Genomic DNA, 21,896 nt, shown 5'->3' with positions numbered 1-21,896 from the left:
TGCAGGTCATAAGCTTCCCAGTACCCAGGGCACTGCAAAGCTCGTAAGTAGTTCATAAGTAGTGAGATAAAGTTCATAAAGGTTCATAAGTAGTGAAAGTGAACAATTCTGGTTGGACATCAGCTTATTCTCTCCCAGCACTCCCATTTTGTTATACCATGCATGGATGGTAAGAGGGATCTGTTAGGCAACAACTTGGGGCCAGATACCACTAAGTCAAGCTTCCTGCCTTACCAATCATCCCAGAGACTGCATAACTACACTCATGTGGGGTCAGTGGAGTCAATAAATCCGGACAGAATTCAAAGGGTTCTTCAGGGAACCAACTCCCATCTCTCCATAGCTTTCACACAGTTAATACATAATTCAGATAAAATATCCATGGACAATTGAGAGTTGGCTGTACTTTTGAAACTATTGCAGTGTACTTTTTATTAGCCTATTGAAAAGATAGGAGGAACACAGGCTAACTTTAAGGTATTTATTGACTTGTGAATAATGAATGTTTTTTCACAATATCTTATTACATGCCGGTTGTTAACTTAGTATGTACAGTTACTTCAGAGAGCATCTAGTTGGACACTGAATACTCTAATTTTCACTATTCATGCTTCCCAGCACTATTTAAGACTTTTTACTGGCTCATATTGCTGTTGGCAAAATTATGGTATGCCTTCTAATGATTCTTTTAATGAAAACTGTTTTGATTTAAAGTAGGCAGCGTGCCTGCTCATTGCAGAATTTGTATGATAAGAAAGATTATGTCAGCTCTAATAAAAGTTTTTCATTCTCAAAAACAAACTCAATTTTGATGTCCACAATTTATAAGCTTTCAATTAACACTTATCAAAATTTACTTTAAAAATTGTAAGCAATAAATGAGGATATATAGATGAGAATTTTCCTTTGGCGTTTTTCTCATAGTTTTTATCTCAAAAACTTTGCTAATGAAGTATAAGCAAAGCTAAAAAGACTAAGATTTGCAAGTAACAAAACTCATAAGGTTTATTTGGAATATTTTCTGTGTGCGTATTTTCTGAAGTCTGCTTTTGGAATCCATCATGGTGTTCAACAGCTAGATATTAACAGCATTTATAATGAAATACTGAATTGGCAGATAAACCAAGCTGATTCATCACAATGTGCTGCAAAAGGAACAGCCAGTTTCCTCTTCACACAATGATCTAAGCTTGTTTCTTGTAGAAACCAGGCAAGTATCAAGGTTGTGCTGTTTCCTTTTCAAGCCTTTGGGTTTTGCTAGGGTTTGTTTTTTTTGTTTCAACCACTGTAGTTAATAAACTATAATTGCATTTGTGCCTGAGTCTGTTTAAATACAACAAAACCCCCTCAACATTGTGTAGTCAAATAAAATGCCAACTCTTGTGATCCAGTGAATTGGTACACGTGTGTAATTAGCTGTCAGAATTCATCTTTGTAAATAGAAGTCCACAGGTGGGTAGGCAAACTGTTGGTGATATTCAGGTTTTGTCATACAAAATACCATGTGGTATAACTTGAAACCTTAAGGGGGGCTACTCTGGAACAACAGAAAAACACAACAGTATTTCTTTCCCAGAGTGTGGTGTATGCCCTACTCTCTTCCATCCTGAACAATTCTGGAAAAATTTTCCACTGAAAGAAATCAGCAGGAAAAGCTCCAAGAGCTGTAATGTCAGAAAACATGGAAAGAAAAAGCAGCACTTTTGATTAAAAGAAGCAAAAAACATATGCAGTTCTTCCCCAATTAAAGCATTGTTGTTTATGCACACAGAATCCACAAATGCAAATTTATGCAGTTGTCAAACTAGGCTGGCATCAACATGGCAAAATTTTTTGTCTTGCAGAGAAATAAATAACAAATGCGTGGAATTTTTCAGCAGGAGGCCTTATTGCTGTTTCCCTTTACTTTCCCACCAGGTGTCACTCTGCCAACCTGAATGGTTTGTACTACAGAGGTCCCTACACTGCCAAGACAGACAATGGGATTGTTTGGTACACCTGGCATGGGTGGTGGTATTCCCTAAAATCTGTTGTCATGAAGGTCAGACCTGCAGACTTTGAATGTAACATTGTTTAGATATTCTACTAACATGATTCACCCAACTAATCTCTTAGGAAATTCATTCCAAATTAAAATGGGCAGATTTTTACTTCTCAATCTATGCATATATAAATTTGGAATAATTCCTCTGCAACCAGTAGTTTTATGAGATGCAAGTGAAAAGATAAGCTAGCCTATGAACGTTTAGATACAAATATTAATGTTAATGGATCCAGGTATTTTTTTTAAAAGGCAAGTGTTCACCTAGGAATAAGGACATCTTCATTAAGATGGCAAATTTTTGGCTTTCCAGTAACTCCAAATCCTTTCCCACTTAAAACCAACAGTATTGTTACTGTGCTGTCTCAAATATGAAAATTAATTGTACTTACACAATAAAAAAACCCCTACTCAAATAGAAGCATAATGTTTACTCAGTGGATGGAACATACCTGCTTTGGAAAGGTTCAAGACTTTAGAAATGAGTTTCCTGTAAATCCCTCTGATGTAATGGTTGCATGTGTTGTGTACATAGTACACATAAAAGGTTTAAAGAATGAGGCAGGGAACTGAAGAAAGAGAAGGGGTGGTACCAGGGTACAATCAATTGAATCCAGCATAGAGAAGTGGATTGTCTGTTGTTTGCTGAGGCATTTCTAGGGCTGGTCACATTTCAGTAATTTTGAAATGTTTCAAAATGTTTTTAGATGGTAAGTAATTATGCTTTTCTCCTTCATAACAGTAATGCTTTTCTTTTTCTCTTTTGGATTTACAACTCTCTAATTTTGAATTTCCTGTTCAGTCACTTCCTCTCCTCTCCCTATATAGTTGTCTAAGCTCTCTGGGCTTTTTTCCATCTCAAATTGCATATCCATATTTTTCTTGTACAAGAATAATGGTAAGAGAGACTTTGCCTACCCCTGGATTTTGTGCCTGGCACTACAATAGACTCTAATAGCCAGTAATAACAAGAGTTGCTGATTAGTGCTTGCTGCCATGGAGAAGATAGGAATACTCTCTAGAAAGCTATCCAATGAAATGTAGTCCATTTCTGCTGGGCAGATGCAAATGAAGACCTCAAAGAAAATATGGACCTAAGCTTGCTTTCCTAAAATAATTTTGCTTTGGTGGTTGAACTGCCACTCTCTCTCTCCCTGTCCAAATAGTTTTGAATGTGGCAGCCACTTTCAATCATGCTTAAAATAATTGAAACTAAATTTTGGTAAAGGTCAGTTTATAACTACATCGCTATGAATACAGGACAGCTGAATTGTAACTCTCTGCATGGCAATTTTTCCTTCAATTTTCATACTCCTGAAACAAAAGTTTGTAAAGAATCCTTGAGAGAATTGCATGGAATAAGGGAGGGAGGATGTTTGTAACAACTGAGGAGAAGAAAGAGAGTTCTTATGAAACAATCTCACTCAATAAGATAAATCATGCTATACCTAAGCAAAAGAAAAAAAAAAAAAAGAAAAAAAAAAACACCAAAAACCAAACAAACAAAAAAGTGTGGAGAAAAAACAGGGTTCAGACAGCTAAAATCATGTCATAATGTAAAAAATGTGTCAATGAAAATCTGTAGTAGAGGTTTTAAGGTCTCTTTTTTTGGTGGTAATAGCAGATATTCTAGATAATCCAGTCTTCTTCCTGATGTATCAACTGATACTATGCTGGAGATTTCTAGTCTTTAGCACATCCCTGTACCTGTGCATGAGAGGACCAAGGAACAGTTATTCAACTGCATCTTTTGAACTTTAATTAGTTACACCGAATTGCATTCAGTGTCTGAGAGGAAGGCCCATCATGTGTGTGTGTAAGGGTGGTAAGGGGGAGGGAGGGAAGTAAAGAGAGAGAGGGGAGAGAGGGAGAGATAGTAAGAGAAATTCAAGAGTAAACCAGAAAATCTGATAAAGTATTTTTATTAAATTTTATTACATAATTTAAATTGGGTTCCTATGTAACTATGCATATGTCTGTAGGTATGGGTTATTAATAATGTGATGGAAGTTTTGGAGTTATTGAAAAAATGTTGTAAGTACAGTCTTTCCCATAACGATTTTCAAATTATTTTCCACTCTAAGAGGAGAAAGCTTTAATTATTTGGAACAAACAAACAAACAAACAAACAAAAAAAACCCCCTCAAACCAAAAAAGAATACCATTATGTAGAAATTGTAAAAACATCTTTAGTTTTTACCAGGAAAATTGAAAGATTAACTCATGAATTTGGAGAGTATATAGGCAGATCATATTCTACAAAATAAAAGACAAGGAGGATTTATGCATAGGAAAGTTGGATTTTTAGTACATAAAAAAAAAAAAAAGACTTTCAAAATGTACAGGTTCTGCTCATAAAATCTATGATAACTTTTTATATACTGTAGCATAAATCCATCCTCTTTATTTATAAGAACCCAAATGAAATCCTTTGGCTGAGTTAGGGTGCTTTTGACATATTCTAATACAAAACTTGACTCCTTTTCTATAGTGTAAATCTTAAAAGGAAGAATCAAATCTGTCTTTGTACATTTTCTAATGCACTTATATGTTTATTTGAATGCTCTTCAGAACAAGGAAGCATCTAGCATATTGTCAGCAATATGCAAATATTGTATTTAATTTCCACCACTTTTCCATGGCCTTTGTGCAATAAATCTTTCTGGCCACATGAAAAGCATGTGAAAGTGTTGCAATTCAAATGCTCATATAATTGTTCTTAAATAAACATCCATTTATTTTCAAAAGGGAAGTTTTAATAGCTACCAGGCAAGACACAAGGTTGGAAGAGAATTCTTTCCTTTGTCAGGCTTGCCTGTTCATATGAATTTATTTCCTCAACAGGTACAAACATGTTCTAAATAGTCTTTTTTATTACAAGATAGCAGACCACAGGTCAGATTATTTGTTCTGTTGTTAGACAGAACATTGTTCCCAAACAGCTGAAAATGAATACATACTATTTCATAGAAATCATATAACTCAAAAGAAGAAGAATAAGAATTGAGGAAATAATAATAAAAATGTTTTGTCAGTCATGTTAATAAAGAACATAATGATATCTAGAGCAATGTGGAATCAAAAATATATCTTTTTGTAGTATCTGTTCAAGGGAAACACTCTTGCATTTCATTTCTGTGTCTGTGTTCTTGCATTTGCTCAACATATTGGAGAGTAAAAGAATGGAAACCACAATCCCAGATGAATTAAATGAGCAGTAACAGAAACTTTTATGTTACAGCAATTGTTTTTCCTGGAATATGTAGAATGCATTTTGTTCTGTCAGAGCCACTTCTTCTTGCTCTTGAAATAGTATATCCAGAAAGGGGATTTGAACAACAGGTTGTTAGGTCTGTGAACATTCCTATGATGTTCCTTTAGTTCACTCCTCAAGCTAATTATTTTTTCATTTTCCTTCAGCAGTAGGTTCTATTTGGCAACAGAAGTATCCAGGGAATTCTGTATGTAAAATTTTAAAAACTTGTACTTATTTGTGGGCTTTTTTTTTTTTTTTTGACTAAGGGAGGGAGGTTTTGGTTGGGTTTTTTTTGTTTGTTTGTTTGTTTGTTTTGGGGGGGGGAGTTGTTTGGTTGGTTGGTTTTTTTTGTTTGGGTTTTTTATTGTTTATTAAGTAGTCAACTTGGAAAGCAAAAATGGAGCTTTCAAAACCAGGAAGTATTTTGAAATGAGTATAAGTATGCTTGCTGTTTTCTCAGAGCAGGTCAGAATTGGGAATTTGGTAAGGCTTCAAACATTCAGCTAAAATCCATATGGTCAGAGGGAGGTTCAAATTTTTGTTGAAGTGCTTCTTCAAAGAGAGTATAAAACTTTACAGTGATAGTGGCTTTTTTTGATGCTTAATTAAGCTCTTTTTTTTAATACATAGTGTTCATCAAATTTCTTTCTTTTCCAAATATCTGAGGGTCCTCTTAATTTTTGTTTAATGCAAGATGAAATCCAGCTTGTCATTGCTACATCTTCAGTTAACTAAGACAGGTCCTCTTAGTCCCACCCTAATAGTAAATAGATTGAATCAGAAACATAATGCTGATACACAAACACTGAATAAACAACCTTGGGGCCAAATTCATGTTTGTTTGCTTGCAGAAGAAGCAAAATATGGTCTTTGCATAAAACCCACAAGCAAACCATCTTGTAGCTCACTTTTCTGTCCTTCCTCAGCAAGCTATAAACACCTGTGTATAAGTTCCTTTTACCTTTCTCTTGTACACAATTAAGCTGCTTTTTCTTTTTCCTTCCTGTCTTAATGACAGTCAGAATAAAGACCTGTTAGTTGTGCTTTGCATACCTTTGACTGTCTGTCTTAAGGAACCTGGGTAGCTCTGAGGTTCTGCAGAACCTCAGCAAAGGCTCCAAGCAGCTAAAGGACATTCTTAAGGCACCTAAAATGGCAGTTGTGAGAACAGACTGGACTGAATTATTTAATGAATATGTCACCCAACACTACTAGCAGAAGATAAATAGATTCCTCTTACAGGTAAATGGTTCTCACAAATGATTACCTGAATTTCAGTGCATCCAGATTTGTTGTCCTTGCAAAAGGTCACAATTTTCAATCCATGGTCTGTCATACAATTGCAAAATTATATTGCTATGGGAGCCCCTGGTCTAGCACTTTATGCAACATGATAGCTCATATTAAATGAACTTAGAACATTAGTTGAACACAGGCAAGTGGAATATGAGCCAAAATGCTTTTATGTTAGTGATATCCTGCACTAGATGGTGCTCTGTATATGGGTTTTCTTAGGCAATACTACATTTGTAAACTAGTAGAACATTTATTTTGATTAAGTTAATTATTAAATGATAAAAAGTAAGGGAAAAATACTTAGGTGAACTTTGTCCTTAACTAGTTTTTGAAATAATACATGACTACCTGAGGTTACCTAAATGGTAGAAGTTCACAGTATCTAATTCACTTGAGGTACAGCTCATTTAGGTAGTTAGACTGTTGGGGTTTTTTTTTTTTTTTTGTTTTTGGTTTTTTTTTGTCTCGCATTACAACAGTAGTTTGTGTCTTCTGATGAAGCAGAGACAAAACTGTGCAAGTTCCAAACACTACTTGAACCAACTTAGCTGTACTACTGCATTCCTGCTGTGATTCCTCTACTGCTCTTCCCTGCTGGGATATCTTCTATTTTTCACATCTCAACTACTAGGAAATTCAAGGTAACTTCACTGTAGTGAGGCCATCTTTGTATCATAACACAAATAACACAGCATTTGAATGTTTCTTGTGATCAAGAAGCTGAGATTATGTGAACACTTGTGGCACAAGCAGGATTAAGTAAGTGCTTGGGCCAGACTGAATTCACTGCAGGGAGAACAGGAATCCATCTCCTGCCAAAATGCCATACACCATCTGGGAAAAGCTTCCTTACAGAAATCAGTGGGTTATTTATGTGGTACTCAGCAAATATAAAATTCATGCTGCATGTCACTGCTAGGTTTCTCACAAGTCTTACTCTGTAGGGTAGTATTTAAGTTTGAATTGTTAATGCTTGCAAGATGTGCAATCACTTTGCCTTGTGATAAAAGGGTTTTAATGATTGCAATGTATCTCTTTTTAATTTTTTTTCTAATAATTCTGGGTATTTAATTTCAAGTATCTAATTGAAGTTTTTGAAATAAGGCTATTTCAAATTGTTCCAGTCCTCTGTCATTGAATCCTACCTCTGTTACACATCATGCTTAATGAAAGATCTCAGTTCTCATCTATTTCTCTGAGTGACTTTTCCTAACAAGGGGTTAAATACCTCATGAATTGGTTTCACTAACCCTCTGATTCAATATAGGAGAAAAACAGAAAAATCATACCCATCTGGAAGAACACAAGCCTCTCAAGCTAAAATTTCTAAGCAAAAGGCTCTTGGATACTGAAGGAAGGGAAGGGCTTCCTTCTTATGTTTACACAACCTGAATAAAACAAGTCGTTAATAATACAACTTGGAAAAAAGAATCATTAAATATTTGCAATCCATGATAATAACTTTAAATTCTACTTTCTACTTCCCTTTAACATTCCCAACTTCCCAAAGCACTTGAGCTACTAAATCTGACCAAAAAGTTTCATACATAAGAAAATAACTAGACAGCTTTCCTGCTATGTAATTCTCAGTTTTCTTTTCTCTTCCCAAAAGAATTAAGAAAATTAATCTCATGCAAATCAATGGAGTCCAGTAAAGTTACACTGGGGATTAATTACGTATGTCATCTGCTTCTCAAGCAGCTCATTTATATTGTATCTCAAAGAAAACACAGCTTTAACAACAGACCTTTTCTGTTATTCTACTTTCTCATTAACAAGATATCAACCACATTCATTATTTAGTATTCTATAGTGAGTGTAGCCTGCTAGTCTGTATGTGCTCTATAATTCATCATATACTAATGATCAACCACCTTCTCTCATGTTACCAGAACAACAAAAATATCTGTGTATGTCCAGCAAGAGCTGGGAAGAGCTCCAGCCAAGAAGACAAGGGAGAAACAGCTCAAAACATCTCAGATGTACTTGCTGATGCATGTGATAAGAGGCTATATATTCTCTAGAGGTCACATGGTGTCTTTGTCATTTGTACACTAATTAACCCTCAACCCCAAAATTCAAGCGAAATTAAGACATCCTGCAGCTTTTCAAAGAACACCATCAGTAAACACAAGTGATGAGGCTGTCCAACATAAGAAGAATTCCTGACAGAAATAAGAGTGTTATGAAATTCACTGTTGAGATATTCTGGTACATCAGTCAGTGATTGTAGGGAAATAATACAGACTTCCTTAGAAAACAGCACCACCATAATTATTTCAGCAGGTGAAATATAATTTAAATGAGTATTTAGTTTCTTTAGTTTATGTTCTTACTTGATGGGCAACCTCTTCATATAAAACTGCTTTTCAGAAAATACTCAACTCTGTATCCTAGACTTCTCACATGAAAAGCTCTTACCAGAAAATTAAAAAGACTGCCTGTTTCACAAGGACAGGTACCACATTATGGTTCTCTATAATATCAGTGAGGATACCAGTAGTTTTGAAGTACATAGTAGAAGCTGATGTCTGGCAGCTGCCTTGTCTCTGTTACTCACCTCCATTCTTTTAACAGGATCTCCTTTCAGTTGAATAGCTTAGGAACCCAAAACGTAAAATGAGACTTGAGAGAAGTCAGCTGCTAATAAAAGGTTCCACTGTCCTTTCTTGCTGACCCAATAATTTAAATGCAAGCAAGTCTGATGTGGTATCAGAGAAATCCTTAATTGAGGTGTAGTTATACTTACTTATTATAAACAAGTAAGTTTCAGCAGACTGCTTCTTGGAAATGCTGTGATATATATTTTTGGATACAAATGTGTTTCTTACATTATTTTAAGCAAAGCCTGTATTCTTCTCTGAAAGAAAAAAGTACTGCACTAGTGTTTATTTCACTGTTATCCAATCATTGTGTTAACAAAACAAGTGACCAAAATGAAAATCCCTTCTTAGGGACAAGGAGAATCTGGAACCTTCTGACTCATGGATCTCATTTTTTAAATACCAAGAACAAGCCCCAGATATATATTTTTTTCAGCTTAAGAAGTGAAACTTAGAATTTGAAGATGTAAAAGTGAACATTAACATTTTTCCCCATGACTTATTATATTCTCTGAATCATGTAGCAAGTAATTGAATTTTTTCATACTACCTTCATTTATGGGAAATATAACTTAAACATTTTACAGAGCATGCTGAAACCTCTTTAGGAAATTTGCAATTCAATAATTATATTTTATTTTATTACTAGTCTAGGCTGATAGTTGTGTCTGATCCTCATCTAGAAGCAAATATCTTCAGGTTTTTCACTAGAGTAAAACCTTATTAACAGCAACTCCTAAAATATATCCAAGAAAAGAGAGGTTAAGGCTTTTGTGTCTCCTTTGCATACAGGTTTAGGGTAGGAGAACGGTTCCTTTTCAGAAGCATTTTACACAACGATTAATTCAGTCCCTGGGAGGGAGGTACTGTGAAAGTGTTCCAGGGTACATTTAAAATGCCCCCTGTTCTCCCTGAAAGATTATCTTTGCTAGCTTGCATCCAAGCTGTGTATGTAAAAGAAAGAAGTACCAAAAGGCTCTACTATACTTAGCCTTTATTGTCTTTAGTTTCTGGGCTGGCAGGATTATTTAAGGAATATTGCAGTTTTGACTTCCACAGAGAGAGTAGCACTAAGGAGGAAGAAGAAATCAGCTCTAGTTGGCACCACCATCCATTATATTAATATTCACAGAGGATCAGTAACTCCTTATTAAGAGCACTGCCTGTTATACCCACTTTAAACACTGCAAGCTGCTCATTGTAAATGGGAAATAAAACCCAGAAGTTCAAGTTAGTGTGCATAGTATGATATTTCAGTGAATTGTCTATGATACATATGAAATAGGGGAAAAAACCCCAAGCATACAGGGATTCCTTGGGGAATTCTAGCCATTCTAGGCTTAGAAAATGCTATCTGTTACCACAGTTTCCATTTCAGACCATGGAAAATTGTAAAAACTGCAAAGCGTCTATTAATAGAAGGTTCAGCAAGAAATTGTGGTTAAGGAGGGCACCATGTGGGACAGCACAGATGAATATTCTTCCACTACACATTCCAGCTCTGACTCAGAAGCTCATCACAACAGAAAACATGTTTTTTTAATAATTCCTTGTGCAAATTAACTGACATCTGCCTTCAAAACACTCCAACATTGCATCTTGGTGGCTTATCTGTGTGCTAGTCCTAATTTCAGCTATAAGAAAGCAAGGAGCTAGTTACAAAAGAATAAATATGTTTGTTTCTATACAAATTTAACTTCTCTTCCTACTGTCCAGGACTACTGACCTATCAGAAAAAGTAAATAGATTGCCCAGACGCTGTTAATGCTAATAATTTTTTAACTTTGTATGCTTGGCTTTTCCTTTTTTCTTACAATTCATTATACTTCCAATTAACACTTAAGACCGCACAATAGTCAAAATAACACACTAAAATATTAATTCAACATTTTTCTGTTTTACTAATAACTATATTTACATTGTCATTACAGTGTGAAATACCAACCACACATAATTTCACAGATAAATCATACTTAATCCCAGGTGAAGAGTGCTGTAGACACATAATACATGCCTGATCTGTCTCATTCACCTGCAATTTTCCAATAAAATAATGCTGTTCTTATTTCAGATATACCTGACTCAACAGTAATCTTGTCTAGTTTGTAAAGTGGCTTTAGTTTGTAAAGTGGCTTGAACCCTAGACAGGGCTAAATTTTTCTTTGTAAGGTCTGTCCAACCATTAATACTATGCCAAGAACAACAGATTTAGGATTCTTTCTCTAGCAAAGCTTCCTTGATCAGTTACAAGTATTGAGGGAAAGAAAATTAATACATCAGGCCTATTTTAAGGAAAATAGGGACTGGCTAAGAAATGAGTCCATGTTAAGATCTCTAAGTAATCTAGGCTGCTATAGAAAATATGGGCTAAAACACATAAGGTGCAAATAAGAAACTTTCCTTCTCCCCCAGCCCCCCCACCCCCATGCCATGGGATTATTTTTACTCTAAATTCCATCTGTATTTCCTTACTTTCTTCCTTGTGGCGTGGTTTACCAGAAGAGAAAAAAAAATACTACATTAATTTTCATCTTCTAGCTCCCAGTGGATTAATAACATTTCTTTAAAATGGCAGGCAGAAAAGACTTGTGTTTTCTTGTTTTTCGCTGATGTCTTACTGTCCATTCAGTAACCTTTCATGCATATAGAACACAATTCAATTTCAATCACCAAATCAAAAACACATGCTATCCTTGCATTAGTGTTTGAATTCATCTTTCTGTATTAGAAGGGATGGGAAAGAGAAGAGGAGAGGGTTTAATTCCCATTATCTGATTTAGAGCAATTGCTGTTAACTCCTATCATATACTGCTGCAGCACAGCTTCCCCATAGCACTTTTTTCTATCCCATCTCAATAAGGCTCAGGACGGGCCAGTTCTTGTTGCCACAGAGAACTGGTTTCAAGCTTTTCCTCTCTATTTTGTTGGTGGAAGCTTCTGTTTAGCACACCTTTATAACAATTACTCCCATTTTTCTGTTGTTTCTGTCCTGTTACATTTATTACATTTACCATAGTTAGTTCTAATTAGGACTACTCCAGCCAGTGTGAACAATGGCATAACTTGCAATATTAAGGTATTGTGTGTCTAATGAAATATACATTCACATACATAGAGATGTGATACCCATAGAAGCCATTACTGACAGAACAGGATCTAAGCTAAAGTAGTGTGATACACAACATTACATTGCCTTGTGAGCTTAGGAGCACCATCAAGTTAGCACCTATTAACAACTTACTGTGCATCAGCTGGTCTGCAGAAATTGTCAGCATGTGTTTCTTTGCATTTGCTGTTGGAAAACCCTGTGCAAGTTTGCTCAGCTTCCTCTCCTGTCAGAAGTCATATCACCATGTATTTGCTGCTATTCATCCCCATTTCCACATACACCACGGTGCAAATGATACTTGCTTACTTAATCTCACATCCAAGCTTCACGCTGGGAAGATGCTGCAATAGCAGTATTATTTATGTGTCCTGAAATCATAGAAAAGTGACAAAAGCAAGTAATATTCAACACTATTTAAGCAGCTGACCCGCTACAGATAAGAATGAAATTGCTTTGACTTCAGCAAAATTTTATTTTTTAAGAAATTAGGTTTATAGTGAGCTAGTGATGAAAGCACTGAAAAATAGGAAAAGAAACTGCCCACATGATCTTTTTCTTCTATTAATTTCCCTTAGATAACTCTTAGTGCTAATCCTTCTTCTGCAGCCCCCAGTTAACCACTGCTACATAGCTGAAGGCTTGGAGCTGTTGCACAGACACAGCTCCTAAAGGCTCAGAATCAACTTGTTTTCCAGCAAGACACTTTCAGATAGGTCTCTGCAAATAGTCACTTGAAATTACATCTTCACCTTCATTTCTCTACCACAGATGGTTCCTTTAACAGAAAGATCTTCAGGAAGACTTTTATTAAAAAAGGTTTCCTTTAAATAAACAAACAAACAAACCCCAAAAATCAACACAAACCTGAAAAAAAAGGTAAGAAGTGTTGTGCTGTCTCTAACAGCTAGATTATCTCCCTTCTCCAGCTTTCTGACTCATCTGCCAGCATCTTGCTTGAAGAAACCTCTCCTGTCACCTCTTATTTGTTATCACATGCCACAGAAATTTATTGTCAACCATTGTCTATCATATCAAGTCACCCCATCAGGTAGCATCTCTTGGCACTTTTTTTACAGGTCTCTTCCTCTCTCTCCTTTGACCAAATCACTCATCACATTAGTGTTCTTTTTGTTATTTAAGTATCATCTCTGGTTCAGCATGACTGAAAACCAGGATTCTAAATGTTCTTTCTGGTCAGTCATTTCTCGATGTGTAAAAAGAACATCACTACTCTCTTAGGAAGTGGGCAGGTTTGACTGGAAATATTGACATTGTGGCAATATATGACTCTCTCAAACATCTTCCCATGACCTGTGATTAAATCTTTCCTAGCAGCCCTCTTCCCTGCCAGTACACTTCTGCAAGGTTTACCCATCTTCCTTGCTATAATATCCCTTCCCCGTGGACTTGACAAAGGCAATTAAATTCTCGACTGAAGCTACTGTGTCACAGATAACTCTGCTGGTTCATCATGTTCACTGTACAACGTTCTCCCACCTTTCCTCTCAGAATAACAAACAGCCATATTTGGGATTTGTTTTTTTAATAAATCTGCTTCTGTAAAAGTGTGTTTGCTTAGGAAACAGTGTATGTGGAAAATGCCAAGGTCTAACAATTGGCACAGAACAATACAGTTGTCATTCTGCACATGGCTATACTCATTTCAAACTCATTGAAATGACACTAAAGAAGGGGGGAGAAATTAGCCCATTTTTTATCTAACTACAAAAAAAGTAATTAAAATCCTCTAGAAGAATATCACACATATTTTCAATCACTAATATCAGAAATAAAAAAAACTATATTGATTTCTTGACATATTAATAGGAATAAAGCAGTAAAGAGGTATTTTAACTGCACAGAAGATGAAAATTATATTATTTGCCATAAGAAAATGCTTCCTAAAATTATTGAATATATTTGTTTTTGTGAATTTTGCTAGAAACATGAGCTGATTCTTAAATATCCCGGAAGGAATAAATAATGAATAACACACACAATGTAGAGGTTTATCCCACATATAATGGCCTGTGAAGGAAAGAGTTTATTACATTAGGGAATCAAGTAAACTACAATTAGTCTAATTGTTAAATCATTCAGAATATTTTCTAGTTCTTCACCAGAGGTGCCTGTAAGTAGGTCTGAACCTTGCTTTACTGGAAAGCATATGGAAGAAAAATGACACATGACTAATTTAGCCGAGAGATCTGTGATCTGTTCACTAGTACTTTTTGTGAGGATATATACAGTCTGTCTGATTGTTTTCTAAACTGTGGAGGAAAAATACCAAGGATTCTTAGAATTATGTTACTTTTAGCTATTACAGGGAAAATTGTCAGCAAAATTATAAGATCAAACCCAAACTACTATACAAATACATTTTCAACATTTTCAACAGCACCACTAAATTATTTTCTCTGGCATACCTCACCAATATGTTATCAAAGCAGTAAGTATACAGTGTAATTCAAATAAGTCATATGAATGTGAAGTTTGTGGTAAAAACAAAATTAAAGAATATTCATTAGTAATTGATCCTCAGAAGATAATGAAGACTCTCAACTGTGGTGATATACTTTTCTTAAACCAGAATTAGCAGTGGACAGCAGAAAGTTTTGTTTTGTATTAATGCAGTACTTTAAATGTAGTCTGCATAAGCAAAGGGGAACAGTACTCCTCACTTGCCAAAGAATTTTAATGCAGTTATTAACAGTCATTACTGGCCTTCTCTCCACCTCAATAAAACAAAAAAAAACCCCCAAAAAATCCAATAAGAAACCCCACAAAAATCCCCAAAAAACCCAAACAAAAACAAAAAACAAACCCAAAGCAAACCAAAAAAACCACCACAATATAGCGCTTCAACCTTCAGCCTGCAGGAATTTCATCTGACAGAAGTCAGCCTCCTGATGCCAGAGAATCAGCCATGAACACACTGCTATGTAACATAAACAAATCCACAACATGGTGTTTTCCCAAATACAGACAGAATAAGACTTATCACAGACTATAAATCCACCACAGCCAAGCTGTTTTGAGTGTTAAGAGCTGCAGCCCCCAAGTTCTGGTACCAGTTTGCTACCCAGGAGCCAGAGCTCTGGGCCATGTGCCCCCCATTCCCCACCACACCAGAAGCAGCACTACCTTGGACCAGAATCTCCAATAAGTAGTGGGAGAAGCACTCGAGTTGTCAATTACTGACATTCCAACTACAGCCTTCTTGGCATCTAAAGCATTTAATTCTTGTATTAGGCTTCAGTGGGGTCTGCACTTAGATTTTGGCATTTTTCAGAAACATGACAGGAGGAAGAAAAGGTTCTCTCAGCTAAACAGGCAGATGTAAGACCTGCAGGGTCATGAGGACAACAGTGAAGTCCTATGTGTCAATTCCCAGGAAATTCCCTTCATGACCAGGCCAGAGGCTAGATGGAAGGAATGTCTTTCATTGTGCCTGCTGATAGTCTGTTATTCTGAACAAACTAATCCACATTCATTGGTCCAGGGAAGCAAGGCATCACTTTGCAATGCAACAATTAAGGTCCCTAGCTGGGAGTAGGGAAATTTAAATTTCAATCCCTATTACAACACTGCTTTTCTAGGCAATTACCATATAATATTAAAGTACACAAGCAACCATTAAGAGTCAGGAACAAAATCTGAGTTCCTAATAACCTATTCAAAACCATCCATTACCCTGGATATCAGCAGGACACAGACTGGGCCATCCTGTGCTGCTGCATTTTTACTGTTATTGATACTCAAGTTACCTGGTACTGTTGCAAATTATTAATACCTGCTGCAATCATATCTATTATTAAAGACAGACATACATTTATCTTGGAGTATGAATGCATCTGAAAGTATCTTTCAGAGCCATTTGTGGAGCCTGCTCCTGACTACTTCCACTGACACAAAACAGGGAAAGAATATAAAAAAGATCTGTTATCTCATTTATTCCCTTTCCCATCTATTGTGATATTCACCTCTTGCTTTGGTGTCTCAAATTCTTTCCCATGTTTATTCTACTTTGGGGTCCAGGCTACTTTCACCCTCATCATCCTTTGTCTTTCATTTATCTTCCTTATTTAAATGATTTCATCTTTCTTCCCTCTTTTTTTCCTCATTTCCTTCCCTTCAATTTCAACATTCAGTGACATAATCTACAGTATTCCTCCTATATTTATAAAACTTAAAAATGCATGGACCAGAAGAGGTAAGGAGGAAAAAAAAAAAAAAAAGCAGAGAAGCAAAAGTCATTATCTCTTAAAAAAAAATCTAAGTATCTGGTTTTCAATTTGATTTTTCTCCTTGATTACTGCTGTATGAAAAGCCTAGACAAACAACAAAACCAGGAAAAAGTAAAGAGCCATCAGAGTGGAATGGTTACAGCAAACGCTATATGAACTGTGATCTTTGTCAGGATAAAGATCAACACCACAAGCTTTCAGCTGTAGCGATCAGTCGATCAGTCGATACTTCCCAGACCATCGCCACGGTGACAAAAACAGAGGCATTTTTAAGTTGTAATTGAGATTAGCCTTGATACATACAGTTGGAGCCATGCCTGTGAACTCTGCTAAAAGGCTGGCTATGTAAACTATCTGTCACTCAGTTTCACATGAGCAGTGACCTAATGACACCACAAAAATCTCACGATGTCCCTTGCTCCACACGTTCAGCCACAGCAGCAGATTCATGCCAGGGTGCTTCAGCTGTGCTACTGAAGTGTTTTCTTCCCAAGGTCTGGAGCACCACACAGACTATCCTGGGGCGCTCAAGTTTTGTACAATGCTCAGCATTGTAACCCGAAAGCACTCTTGCTCTGATCCAGCTTACTAGATTTTCAGTCAGGTGCTAACTGAAAACCCATACATAATAGTACTGACTCCAGCACGCTTTGGATGAAGCCCATAAAGACACACAAGATTGCTTCTCATGGATGGGAATAAAATATTTTGTTTGTTACTACTAAGCCAACCACAATAAATAGTTCTCTTTCATGTGGTGATGAAACAAAGCAATCCTTTTCTAATTATTAGGTTGAATGAAGCAGTGTCTTCTTGGCATGTTTAATTCTGAATCATATTCATCACATATATAAATAGCCAGCAACTGTATATAGTAGAGAGGGCAGAGAGGAAGGTCAGGGAACTAGCTTGATGTCAAGAAAGCATTTCCTGTGGAGTCACCAAATCTGTCCTGGATACAGACTCTTATGTTGGCATACAGGGAGCCTGAGGGCAGCTGTGCCCTCATGCACCAGACATGTCAGGTAAGCGTCTCCAACCTTGCTGGCATCTCGAAGCTTCTCTTCCCCAGAAATCACATGAGCATAATTTACTTACTAGGGCTTTGCAATGATGAGTAAAAGATTTTTCCTCTCTGCCTCATGTTATGGGTAGTGCCACCACTGTGAAGACACAACTTTAGCGCCAAATCCTCAGCAGCTACTCCACTGGGTCAGGGAGACTTACCACAATATGAACTTTCTCCACTGAAATCCAAGTGGACAGATCCTGGAGGGAACTGCTGGCTCTACTACTACTGAAATCCAAGATGTCAAGCTCTAAGTGGCAGCAAATAATACTGTGGACAGAATGCTAGAGTTACGACAGAGTCTAGCGTTGTGTCCAGTCACTAAACTCACACACTTTCTATCTAGTTTGTGTTTATAAACCACTCCGCATAAACACAAACTTAGCTCAAGACTCATTGCACAGCTTAGGCCATCAAGAAAATTATGCCTGAACCTCCTGAGACTTCTTATAACCTAGACGTTGCCTTAGTTTTGCTACATACTGTTTTGCTAAGGTAGCTCTTAGCGGACTTCACAGAATCCTCGAGGTTGGAAAAGACTTTTAATATCATCAAGTCGAACTGTCAACCCAGCGCTGCCATTGCAACCAGTAAACCCATCACCGGGCACGAGATCCAGACGCCTCTTAAGCATCTCCACGAGCGACGACTCCACCACGACTCCCTCCCTGGGCATCGCAAGAGGCTGGAGGAACTTCGCAGGAACAAACTTCTTTTCCACGCTGGCTCATTCGGGCCGGCAGGCGTTGGGCAGGCGAGCGAGCGGCGCGGCCGCGGCAGCGCCCGGGGCGGCAGGGAGGCAGCCGGGCACGGCGGGGCAGGGCCCTGCCGGGGGAATGCGGCCCGGCCGGCCCAGGCGCTGCCCCGGGCGGGTGATTTAGCCCGGCTCTCCATCCAGCGCCGGGGCACCCCGCGGCTCCTCACCCCGCGCGCCGGCCGGGAGGGCACGCGCGGTTTAGGAACCGAAACGAGAGCAGGCAGTTTTGTCGCTGTCGATTGTGAGTTTGAAACAGCGCACTTTGCCCGGCTGGAGCAAGGTCACTGCCATCCGCCGAGACCCGCGCCCCCGGTCCCGCCGGCAGCCTTCAGGATGAGCGGCCGCCCCGCCGGCTGGATCCTCCTCCATCCCGTGCGGTATTTTTAGCGCTGGCCCAGTTCCCCCGCTCGGCTACCTGCGCCTCTCTCCCCGCCCGGCCCGGCCCCCCACGCCGACAAACGCATCGCCCAGGGCCGGCCGGGCCAGCGCCAGGTGAGGGGGCCGGCTGCGGGGCAGGTGCGCCGGACGGCGCGGGGCGGGCGCGGGGCGCTGCAGGGCCGGCCCGGGGCGGGACGGCCGCGCGCGCCGAGCCCGCGGCGCTGGCCGGCAGCGGCGGGCTGGGGTGGGCGCGGCGCCGCCGGGGCCGCCGCGGGGGCGGAGGGGGGGCGGTGCCGGCGGCGAGAGCGGCCGCGCCGCAGTTCTCTGCAGCGGCGCCGATCTACAAGTGAGGGGTAGTGTTTGCGTACTGCTGTGAGTGCTGACTTGCTGTCTTTTACAGAAGTGTGAGTGCTCCCCTTTCTTCCCCTCCTTTTCTTTCTCTCCTCGCTCTCTCAGCGAGGGCTTCGTAGGGTGGCCGGATAACGGGGCACGGGAGCGGAGCGCGGCTGGGGCTGCCCGGGCGCCGAGGTGACTCCGCCGCTCCGTCCTGCCCCGCTTACTTTCCTCCCGTTCTCTGTGGCGATGCCGCCCGCGCGTTTCCGCGGGCCGGGGAGGTGAGGCGGAGCCGCGGCCTCGGGGCGCAGCGCAGGTGCGGCTGCAGCGGGGCCCGCCCCGGGGCTTTCCCTGCGCTGGGGGGTCGCAGCTTCGGCGGGCCCGAGTCGTGTGTTTGGAGTTTTCGATATTGAGAGATACGGAAATTGTATATGGCTGTCGCAGCTTTTTTTTTTTTTTCCCCTTTTTTTTTTCTATCTAGGTGAACACTGACACCGTGTTTGATATATGTGAAATGTGCTACAGCTTGCTCTTGTGCACCCGGAGTGCTTTGGTCCTGCACTACAAGCATGAACACTCCTGAGCTTTTTAAAGGAGTATTTTTAATGCTCACTCCTCTGCTTGCTGCTATTTATACCATGCAAGGTTGGCAAGGAGAGGAGAGCCAGAGTTTGAAAAGGACATTGAGCTTTAACTTGATACCATTGTTCCAAGGTGAGAGAGTGCAGTTATTTAAAATAAAGCAAAGAAATGCCCAGAAAACAACCTCATGAAAACATCCTACCTCTCTGTTTTTGTGCTGCATGATCCAAGGAAAGAACTGAGTATCCCCTTCTGCTTAGGTTATGTAGGTGATGGTCTGCTATGGGGTCTAAGCCTGTACTTAGGTTTTATGGTTTGTTTGCTTTATGTTTGTGATATGATGGACAGTCTAGCTGGTTAAACCCCACACGGAGGGATTATCTGGAAGATGAAGTCTCACACTGGCAGATGCATGACTTTCATTTAGGTGAAAGAAATCACTACTGGTCATTACTGGTCAATGCCTACGCATTGTAAGGCCTTAGAGTAGCTATAATGTAAAATATTGTTAACACTAAGTCTGACAAATTGGATGATACCTGCGCTGTTGAATATATATTAATGGGTAATAAATTTCTTTCTTCTTTTGCTGATTTAATTTGGTACACAGTAGCAACTCTCAAAAGTCAGGAGAGCTACAAGCTTCTTGTATAGTGAAGCTTTAATTTTGGGAAAAGTTTTAACCTTCATTGCTTATATCACTAAAATTTTCAGAGTGGATGGTAATAATTAATATGATGGTTCTCCCTCTCTGGATTGCTAAATAAGATTGGTATTAAAAATTGTTGATTCCTCGTGACATGCATCGTGCTCTGGTGGAACTGCAGAGCAGCATTGTAGCGGCTGGCTCGCGTGACTGCACACCAGCCACTGGGGTTAATTTAGTTCTCCTAGTGCTAATTATCGTGGGTGAGCAATAGATTGCATTTGAGCACCGTTTTTATGGAGTAATTGTACGTGTGGTAACAAGGCTGTGCTAAAAATTCATTTAGTCACTTCTAAAGTATTGTAAAGCTTTGACTTCTAACTGAGATCACTCTCTTCAGAGCTGTGGCTGAAACAGTGATCATAATCTGGTAAATCTGATGCTAAAACTTTACCTAATATGATTTTCCATCCAGAGTAAGCATGATTCTGTATGTAATGATTCCATAAGTTGAAAATATTTGAACAAATGTTAAATTTCTAGTAGCTAACCCCTTAATTGCGTTTCATGATATTTTTGAGCACTTGTGATTCAGTAAATCCATCTTTACTGCTGGATGCATAATTGTTCCTTATTCTCGCACATTTTACTTACAGCTGAAATCACTGTCTGGGAATTGACTAGCTGCAGAAGTGCAGTGTCAAGGCCTTGTAAAAGTCAAGATTTGACAGAGTAATGACACTCTAAATGCATTTGGAACTTCTGTTTCTAATTCTTGCATTTTGTGGTTTCAAACATTGTCTGCAACCACATATGTTAGAAGTGGGTTTCTTTTTTAAGCAGAGCCAAGAGTCTTGTACAAAAATGTCAACTCTAAGGAGGCTTTTTTTTCTTTTTTTTTTTAATCTTTAGGGTTTACTTTTGAGCTGAGATGTAACATGTCAGGTATCTAAATGGTGTCAACAATCTAGCAAAATAATTGCTAAGATTTGTAATAGGAATTGTGGAACGCAGATTAGCTAGCTGATAGTGTGGGACTTATTTTTCAATCTACAGAAATAAAAACACACTTGTGTTTTTATACATATATATGTGCTATGTACATGTATAAATGTATAAGTTTTGTATAAAAATGTGGCATATTACATAGTCATATGAGATGTGAAAATGTACCACTGCTGTATTTTGATTGCTTGATGATGAGAGATCAGATTATGTGGACAGAAGTGCCATGTGTGGGATTTATGATTCAGCAGAACCTGCTGAGGTGATTGTCTGCCCTAAGTCCCTGTTTCTGTTCTAGTCATTTTGTTCTATTCATGCAGTTTTGTGAAGTATACTGATTTACTGTTTAATTGGGAAAATCAATCATTTTTAGTTGCCTTTATCCCTTTAATTTAGAGGATTACCTGATGAGTTTGTGAAATGCTCATTCTATGGAGTAGTTTGGAGTTAAGGCTGGGAAAGTTAATGCTCTTTATTCTGCTTTACTTGATTGCAAGAATTAGTGCTTCTTCAGTGTTTGTGCTGTGGAACTGACTGTTGTACTGTGCTTGCTCTATGCAAACATTAAAGTGAG

The 21,896-nt window shown here is 38.6% G+C and overlaps 2 protein-coding genes across 7 annotated transcripts in view; both read left to right on the top strand.

Annotated features, from left to right (window-relative positions):
* The window catches only part of FGL1 (fibrinogen like 1), a 32,235-nt gene extending 17,084 nt beyond the window's left edge, over positions 1 to 15,151 (top strand). The window contains exon 8 of the mRNA XM_021556078.4: positions 1,918 to 15,151. Coding sequence (XP_021411753.1) covers positions 1,918 to 2,077 — 160 coding nt within the window. The 3' untranslated portion in view covers positions 2,078 to 15,151. The remainder of the gene's footprint in view (positions 1 to 1,917) is intronic.
* A 3,410-nt stretch (positions 15,152 to 18,561) lies between these two features.
* Positions 18,562 to 21,896, top strand: part of MTUS1 (microtubule associated scaffold protein 1) — a 115,783-nt gene continuing 112,448 nt past the window's right edge. For 2 of the 6 annotated variants that reach the window (XM_021536245.4, XM_021536660.4), the window contains exon 1: positions 19,020 to 19,160. The gene's annotated coding sequence lies outside the window, so the exon portion shown is untranslated. Of the gene's footprint in view, positions 18,871 to 19,003; positions 19,161 to 19,570; positions 19,804 to 21,896 lie in introns of those variants that run through there. The other 4 variants (XM_085578681.1, XM_021536582.4, XM_077782850.2 and 1 more) reach the window with 4 other exon arrangements.

The sequence above is a fragment of the Lonchura striata genome, chromosome 4 (assembly GCF_050655825.1).
Source record: "Lonchura striata isolate lonStrDom1 chromosome 4, ASM5065582v1, whole genome shotgun sequence".
In the NCBI taxonomy this organism is placed as follows: domain Eukaryota; kingdom Metazoa; phylum Chordata; class Aves; order Passeriformes; family Estrildidae; genus Lonchura; species Lonchura striata.
This window is presented reverse-complemented; position numbering and strand designations above follow the sequence as displayed.